The 8606-nt window shown below is 46.1% G+C and overlaps 1 protein-coding gene across 1 annotated transcript; it reads left to right on the top strand.

The window, feature by feature from the left end:
- Nucleotides 1–1619: 1619 nt before the first annotated feature.
- On the top strand, nucleotides 1620–8267 carry LOC103609199 (putative spermatogenesis-associated protein 31D3). The gene is made up of 6 exons (XM_008593560.1): nucleotides 1620–1698; nucleotides 2385–2475; nucleotides 2926–3073; nucleotides 4384–4434; nucleotides 5001–5056; nucleotides 5315–8267. Exons 1-6 carry the CDS (start codon nucleotides 1620–1622, stop codon nucleotides 8265–8267), a joined length of 3378 nt encoding a protein of 1125 aa, XP_008591782.1.
- Nucleotides 8268–8606: the final 339 nt, after the last annotated feature.

Here is an 8606-nt window from a genome sequence, read left to right as displayed (position 1 = left end):
TGCAAATCCTGAAGTGTTATTTCTTCAAGGAGGTTTTTTTTTTTTTTTTTTTTTTTCCCTTTTTTTGTCTTTTTTCGTGACCGGCAACGGATCGCAACCCTCAGTATCACGCCCGTACCGGACCGGGACCGGCAACGGGATCGCAACCCCCGGTGTTGCACCCGCACCTCGCTCAGCCAGTGAGCGGCCGGTCTGTATGTGGGATCTGAACCCTCGGCGGGAGCGCCACTGTGCTTCCCAAGCGGCGCACTGTAGCAGTGCACCACCGGGCCGGCCCTTCAAGGAGGTTTATGAAAAGAATAAAAGACACTGACAGGTACTCTGAGATATATTCCTTTGCACCTGTTATTAAATTCCAGCCCTGTTCATGGTGTTTTGGGTTTTTATATCTGAACTGAATCCTAAATTTTAACAAATATCCATTCCTAGGATTTTCTTCTGAGCTCCACAATAATCAACAGACACATTTCCCTGGCCAAATAATTTGGTCAATTTACAATATATGATCAAAGGCTCTTCTGTTTGTGTTGCTTAACATGTGTTCCATCTCATTTAAAAAACTTATCAGCTTCTTCCCTACAAAATAATTATGGGTAGACCTGTGTGCCCAGATAAATGACTTTGTGAATCAGCTCTTCTAAAGGTGATGTTCTTTATTACTGCCAAGGCCTTTTAAAGCTCCTCACCAAAATATTCTAAATTAATAAAGGATTACTACCACAGTGAGGTCCCAAGCAACAAAGACACTAGAGACCATGGTCTCCAACCCAGACACCTTGTTTACTGACAACATCATCAAATAAAAAAGCTGCTCACAGCCATGTTGGACAGGATCACATCGAGCCTTACTCACCAATCCCTGTGCAGCTGTGCTTGAAGCATTGGTAATGGATCCATGTTTCTCATTTTAGAAAGGCAAATCCACCTGAATGGACCTCTTCCTTTACTGGAGATCTTCAACTGAAGCTAACTCAGAGCCAGACACTTCATTTTTCCAACCAGGACAAGAAGAAGACAGGATTTGGGCAAACAGCTTTTTCCAAGATTCTGGCCCTGACCTGACAACAACTCCAGATCAACGCTGCTGAAACATGAGGACTTTTACTTTTGCTCTCAGAAATTTTTTTAGTCTTAAGCTTTGGTTAGACCATGGGTCTCGTCTCCTAGTTCACATTCTAACCAGGCTGTATGCCTCAAGATTATTCACAAACTTGAACTCTTGCTTTAATATTTGTTTTCTCAGGCCTATGTCAAATTAAATTACCAACCATTTTAAGTTATAAAAATGCCCTTAGTTTTTTTCTATTGCTCCTTTTGAACCTGTTTCTACAATGAACATGCCCTTTTGCCCAAGGGCACAACTTATCCTCCTGTCAGTTATGTGAAAAATGCCACTATCTAGTTTTTCAGATTTGCCAAGAATAAAAAATGGATCTGACTACTGCCCCATTCCAACTCCCATGTTGCTTAAAATTTGGGCTTAGACATTAGGACATTAAGCCAGAGCCTAATTTCCTCCCCTCCTATGTGGGACATGACTTTCTGGGAATGAGCCTTCCCAGTGATAAGGGACCAAAATATCTATCCGAATTGACCTTCCTGCTTTCAGACGAAAGCTTATGATCGAAACTGTGGAAGTGATAACCAAAAGCTACTCCGACCAGGTACGCTACATTATGGTGTCTTGGAAGATTGGGGGTAAGTGAGTAATCACGTCTATCTGACCTAAACAACGTTGTCATAAGACCATGTTTACATAGAAGCAGAATTAATGGCACCTAAAAACCATAAAGTACCCTAGAATGTTTCTTATTACCCTTACATCCCTGCATGTAGGCTATAACCTAGTAACACTCCCAAACCTGTACATCATGTACAACCCATACGAATCCTGTTGAAGTCATTAGTTGGGGCTGTCTCTCTCTCTCCTTTGGCTCTTTCTCTTTTCTTGTGATTATGAATGGCTGAGCTCTGCTGACCCTCCTGAGAATGCATTTCTCAGGTCAGCCTGACTTATGTATTTCCCTGCCTTCAATCCTTATTTTGGCTCAATAAATCATTGTTGTATATTAACCTGTTACTTCTTAGGTCAAAAAGTTTAACTTCCACTAACTTCAGAACAATTAGTATTACAAACTTACCCTTTAATATGTCTTCATGTTTTTTTCCTCCATTTATTTTATACTTATTTCAGCTTTGTAGATGTTGAAAAATGAATTACTAGTTTTAATTATTTGAATCAATTCCTCTGAAGAAAGTAAATGCACAAGAAACGAAAATATACTATTCAACACTCACGAAACTAAGTGTAACAACTTCAAGGTTTATATCTGGGTTTGTGTGAGTGAAAATCATTCTGTAGATAAGATGAATTGAAATCTTAGGTGGCCTTGAGTATATAAATGTCCAGGTAAAAGTGAAAATATCAGGAAGTATTTCAGACTTTCAAGAAAGTGGAATTCACATTGTGCGCAGGTATTGATATTCAACTCTGTAACACTATAAATATGTACAGTTAATGATGTTTCAGTTAAAAACAAAAAAGTGGAAATGGTGAGGTTCAAATCAATGGCTCCAACAAGTAAGGAAGCTCAGGTAATCTGTGGATTACAGATTGGACAATGAGATAATTTTACTAAGGCAAGTATGTGGTATGAAGAAGGGTTTGAATTGAAAAATGGGATGGCAGGGTAGGGCAGAGAGACCTAGAGGGCCCAGGAGGGGTGGAGGGATGCGCTGGGCTTGTGGGCGGGGGACAAGCTGTGGCACCTCCCCTTGTTGTTCCAGCCTCCTCTCTCAGAACCCCTTTGTGACTCTCCCAAGTTCTGTGATGCAGGCCTGGGGCTATCATCAAGCACATGCTCCTTCAGCCTTCAGGCAGCCATGCTATTCAGCAATGGAGAATATTCTATGTTTTCTGAACAGTCTTGCTGAGCCATGGATGAGCTGGACTTTCTTGAGTACTGATGCCAACTTCACGGTTCTGAGTGGGTTGGTGTTGCTCCTGTACCTGTGCCACCTGGTGTTGAAAGCATTTTTAACAACCCTCTGGAAGAATAAAGACATCAGGAAGGTAAGGGAGTTTGTCTGAACACCAAAGGAAATTCACTTTTTTCGTTGTTTCTTGTTTCTATTCTCACGTTTCTAAATGAGTTGGTGTGTCAGAGAGATGCTTGAGATGGGAAGGAGAGACACAGGATAAAACAGCACGATTCTAGGGGAAAATGGTTGGGAGGTGTTTTAGTCCGTTTTGTGTTGCTATGACAGAACTACCTGAGACTGGGTAATTTATAAAGGAAGGAGGTTTATTTGGCTTATGATTCTGGGACAGCTGCTCCCGGCACGGGACCTCAGGCTGCTTTAACAGAATACCTGAGACTGGGTAATTTATAAAGGAAGGAGGTTTATTTGGCTTATGATTCTGGGACAGCTGCTCCCGGCACGGGACCTCAGGCTGCTTCTACTCATGGCAGAAAGTGGCAGCAGCTGGTGGGTACAAGCAGATCACATGGTGGGAGGAAGCAAGAGAGAGAGAGAAGGTGCCAGGGTCCTTTAAACAATCCGCTCTCGTGGGAACTAATAGAGCGAGAACTCACTCATTTATCCCCCCTCCCCCAGGGAGAGCATTAATCCATTCATGAGGGATCCGCCCCCATGACTCAATCAGTTTCCAACACTGCCACATTGGGGATCAGATTTCCACATGAGTTTAGGAGGGGACAACACATCCAAACTCCATCAGGAGGGACAGGGGCTAAGGAAGGACAAATATTTCCATCTAAAGCTTACTGGCTTCCTATCCTGGTGTGGTGAAAGGCTCCAGGATGAAATCCCAAACACAGTAGTTCTGTGGTCCTGGACTGAATTGTCTACACAATATGGGGTCTCTGAGGGAGAACAGTCTCTACTGACACCTAATCATGAGTCACATTTCCCTGTGAAGTGTCATTCCACCAAGTTTTCCCTCAAGTTGGATGATTAGGAGAGCAATGCTGAGCTTCTGGGAGCCTCTGAGCAGAGGCTGGAGCCCACGCTCTGTTCCTTGAGCAGAGGACTTCTGAGAGCATCAAGCGTGTATCTCACAGGCAAAGTGCTTTTCTGAGTTTCTCAAAGAAGGACAAATTCAGACTATTTTATCACCTTTAAAAAATTAGGGGGCTGGTGTCTTGGGTAGAATGTGGTCCTGGTAACACCAAGTCAGGGGTTCAGATCCCTTAGTAGCCAGCCAACTCCATCCCCCAAAAAGTTAATAGAAGAAAGAAATGACTTTTATTAGTTAAAATAGAGAGTCTTTTAGTGTTAGATAATGAATGTCTGAGCTTCTTAGAGAAAGGCGGAAGAGAAGTGAGTCCCAGCCCTTCACCCTTTTCTTTTTCTTCCCAGCATCAGGTCAAAGCCAAGTGGAGAAGGAAAGGTGGAATACATGGAGGTAAGGTTTTGTCTCCTGGACCTGTCCCTTCCATGAGGTCCCAGGTCATGATTTCTCAGGATATGAGTAGCTAGATAAAAGAGTCCTAACAGGAGAGGCTCACACCAAGTCACTCGGAGCCGAGACACTGATCAGAGTCCTGCTCTGCCTACCCATGAGCAGGAGGCAGCGATAGACCTGAGTCATGGGTGCTGCCTAATAAGAGGCCATATGAGAGATCAAGCAAGGACCACTGGTTGGTTTCCACTGAGAGCTTCTGTCTCATGACTTTCTATAAGTAATTTGACTTCCTGGGTGCTCAGATTCCTCTTTCAGGTAAGCACTGATGTCTGTGTTTCACGTGGTGGTTCTGAACATCCCAGGGGATAATGGATGTGAAAGTTCTGTGTAAAGAAAGCCACATACCCATGGGAATCTCATTAATATTATCATGATGGTTTGACCTTCTCTATTGATTCTTGGGGATTTATGAGATTAATAAGCTGAAAGTCTCTAATAAAGGGACTTCTGTGTGATCCCTACGCTTCTACCTTTATTACATATAACCTATTCTTCTGGTTCCCTAGGTCAGCGGGCTTGCAGGAGAGAGGTGGAGGAGGAAAGAAGGCTGCTGGCTGTTCTAAAAAGGTGATTCACCTTTCCCCTTATCTCCCAGTCCCCTTTTGGGCATGTCCTATGCATTCCAGGGATTCAGCGGAGCCTGCCATAGTCATGGGAGGAGTAGTCATAGGAACAAGCACGTGCATGAAGGCCTCAGGGGGATGCTGTAGAGTGTACTGTGAGGTCACGGAGGTGGGGCATCGGGAAGAGGGTGGCAGGCTTCAGGTGGCCCCACCCCTCCTAGGCCAGCAGGCCCTCCTTTCCTTGTTCTGGTCCTGGCTGCAGCTTTGTACCTCCTGTCTTCTGCAGCCACTTCGGCCAGCATGCAGATACCATCCAGTTTCGTCACCTATTATGTCCAGACCCCCTCTGCGAGGTGTGTAATAGAGCAACTGCTGACGTCAAGCGACTGCTGTCCCGGGAGTGCCTGGAAGATGCTGCTCCCTCTGTGTCCCTGTTGGCTTCCACAGCTCCTGTGACTGAGTCGTCACTGAATGTAACCTGTACCCTCTTAGCACCCCCTCCAGGAGACCACATGCCAGGCCCGCTGCTTCAGCCTTCTCCGCCTCCTCCCTCGGTTCTCTTGCCAATCCTATTCGCCCCCTTACCCAACTCACTTTCACCCTCTCCAGTGGATGACTCTCAGCCACCAGAGCCTGTTTCTCCCTTATATTCCACATTCCCAGAGGAGGTATGTCCTCCTCTCCACCCTTTGTCCTTGCCTGAGACCCAGCCTAAACACTTACCTCCAACCATGCCCCAATCTCAGTCCCCACATCTCACTCAGCACCAGTCCCCAAACCACCTTCAGTCCCCACTCCCAATCCCACCACCCAGTCCTCTCTCCCAGATTAGGACCTCTGGAGAGTGTCATCACACGCCCCAAATTGAGGCTCAGTCTCCTATGCCGTCCAAAATCCACAGCGTGGAATGGAATGTGTTGCAGAAAGAACTGGAAAATGTATGGGGTTTACCCCCTGTGGTGCAGAAATCTCAGGAAGACTTTTGTCCTCCAGCTCCCCAACTCCCATTGCTTATCCACCTCTCCAAGGCCCACGTTCCAATCTCCATCCTCCCTGGAGACTTTCCTCTCAGCAGTGAGCTTGAGAAGAAACTGGAGCATCACATTCGAAAGAGGATCATCCAGCACCGGTGGGGCTTGCCCCGCAGGATCCATGAGTCTCTGTCATTGATGAATCCCCCGAGAGAAGCTCCGGAGACACATGAATCCAAGAGCACTTACGGGCTGTCATGGATCTCTTTGTTTAGGGGTGACAGCAGCAAAGATCTAAAGAATTTTGAGTTGAGTCAACCTGGAGGCTTCCATGAGGGGAGCTCAGATATGCTTCGGCTGGAGAAGGGCATGGGGAGGCATCAGGGACGGAGCCCTGAGAATGACCTACAAGATCGTCTGTTGAGCAACCCAGATCATTTTTCGCAAAAGGGTCTGGAGTCTGCATCTGAGAAGGACCTAGAAGGCAACATGGAGAGTCTGTCAGGAAAGAACTCAAGTGCCTCAGGGGTGAGTCCACATCAGAAACATCTTGAAAATGCCCTGAAAGTGCATTTGAAAAAGAAATTTGAGGAAATGAGTGAGGGTCAGATCCCTGAGACTGTGCATAGTTCATGGCATTTTATCAAGCAGGCATTGCCTTTTCCTGATAAATCCAGCAGCCAAATAAAACCCAAGAATTTGTCACCATTGGTGGATGGGGAACACTGCCTGAATACCTCCCAGGATATTTCCTTCCTTAGTTCCAGCAAACTAAAGATGTTGGAAGACCATATTAAAGGTTTCCGTATGCGGATGGTGTGGGGCCTTCCTCCCAAGGTCCTAGAATCCATACTAATCTTTCAACTGAAAGAGGACCCGTCCCAGTTTCTTTCCAATTCCACTACTCCCTCAGCTGACCTTATTTCTGGGGTGGATTCCAAAGCTAGTGTCTCCAAGCCCCTTAGAGGGAGCTCTAAAATTCTGAGTGGAGACCAGGTGGGAATGACAAATGCTGTCCCTCTCCTAAGCCATTGTCTTTCTGCTACGTCACCTGTGTGCAAGAAAGGACAGGGGTCCCTGGGTCAATCACCCCCTGATACCATCCACATGCATGAGCCAAAGGATGAGACCGTGAGTTTTAGTAGTAGAACAGAAAGGTCTCAGGGCAAAAGGATGAAGAATTTGGACCATTTTTCTACGTCCAAGATGTCCAGGGAGATATTCAGGGCAGAAGAGCTCTGTGCCCTTCCATCACATTCTAGAGATACCTTGATAGCCAAAGAGTCAAGAAAGCTGGATATCCAACGAGAAAGCTCACCAACGAGAAATGAGAATAAGAGTAAAGGAGAAACTACATTCACCAAAACATGTCCTCCATCAAGGGTATCAGTTCCCAAAGATCCTAAGTCATTAAACTTTAAAAACCAGATGTCAGATGACTTAATGCTTAAGTTGGTGACTGGACAGAGTAGCCAAGCCCAGGGCTGTAACAAGTCTTTTGTCTCAGAGAGCATGACTTCCAAGGCCCTATTGACTGATGCCCAAGGCATCTCAAGTGGGGACACGGCAGCTTCTCAGGTGCTGCTTGTCCAGTTGGAGGACAGAGGGATTAGCATGGAGCAACATGATCTTCGGGTCCCTAAGGATGTGTTATGGAAGAGTCAAGTTAAGAAGTTTCCATCCGGTGCAAAGAAAACGAGCCCTCCGGGACCCAAAGCAAGAGAGCTTGGTGGAGGAGATGCAGGGTTGGGGACAACCCAACCCAGAAGGAGCAGCCACTCTGCCCAGCACAGGGCAGCAGAGGAGATGCTTGAGAGCAAAGCTTCCTCAATTCCCTCACTGAAGGAGCAGCCTCCTCATGAAAGCTGTTTCAAAAAATGGATGAAGCACTTTTTGAAATGGCTTTGTCTTTCCACAGCATCCAAACAGGAAGGAAGTTCCCTGGAAAAGGGAAGCTCCCTGTCATCATCTGTGCAGAGCAGAGGGCTGGATAGAAGTAGACGTGCTTTTACTGAAGCTGAGAAAATGACGACACATAGTGGGAAGTTACGAGAGGAGAAAGTGGGGCATAGGCATGGAATGGATATCACCTGTCCCCAAAAGCCCCTTTCCTCTCCTATGAAGTTTGGGAAAAAAACTCAGCACAGGAGAGACCTGAAGGCCCAAGCAGAGTCTGTCCAGGGGCATCCCTCCAAGTACATAGCTCCCTCCTTCAAAGTGAGAAGCACCAAGTCCTGTAGCTGAGACATTGCCTTTGCTGGGCAGCTATCCTGCAATGCTTAAATGGGTCAGACTCAGGGACAGACAGTCCCAGTGAGTTGTTGAGAGTACTAATTCTCCCCAATAAATGTTCTAGTCGGACTGGTGTCTTTCTGTACTGTGTTGAGCGTATGGGTTTTGGCTGATCTTGGGCTTGTGATTCAGGAAAGGAAGGGGTTAGTTCGGTCATACTGATGGCCTCTCAAAAGAGAGAGAGGTTTTCCAAAAGGTGACCAGTCTCCTGGAGCTCTTGTTGAGTAAGGAACATCATATACCCCAAAACCCTCTTTCCTCCCTGTTGACATGTGAGACATGAGCTCTGTC

Source organism: Galeopterus variegatus, unplaced genomic scaffold (genome assembly GCF_000696425.1).
Source record: "Galeopterus variegatus unplaced genomic scaffold, G_variegatus-3.0.2 Scaffold9338, whole genome shotgun sequence".
In the NCBI taxonomy this organism is placed as follows: domain Eukaryota; kingdom Metazoa; phylum Chordata; class Mammalia; order Dermoptera; family Cynocephalidae; genus Galeopterus; species Galeopterus variegatus.
Note: the sequence above shows the minus strand (reverse complement) of the source record. Positions and strands in the feature narration are given on the sequence as shown.

Excerpts from the sequence above, each read along its gene's own strand:
- LOC103609199 (XM_008593560.1), top strand. The coding sequence starts at position 1,620 with ATGATCGAAACTGTGGAAGTGATAACCAAAAGCTACTCCGACCAGGTA. Across the intron at positions 1,699-2,384 it reads GGTGTCTTGGAAGATTGGGG|GTGGCCTTGAGTATATAAAT; the intron begins GTAAGTGAGTAA and ends TTGAAATCTTAG. Across the intron at positions 2,476-2,925 it reads GGAATTCACATTGTGCGCAG|TCTTGCTGAGCCATGGATGA; the intron begins GTATTGATATTC and ends TTTTCTGAACAG.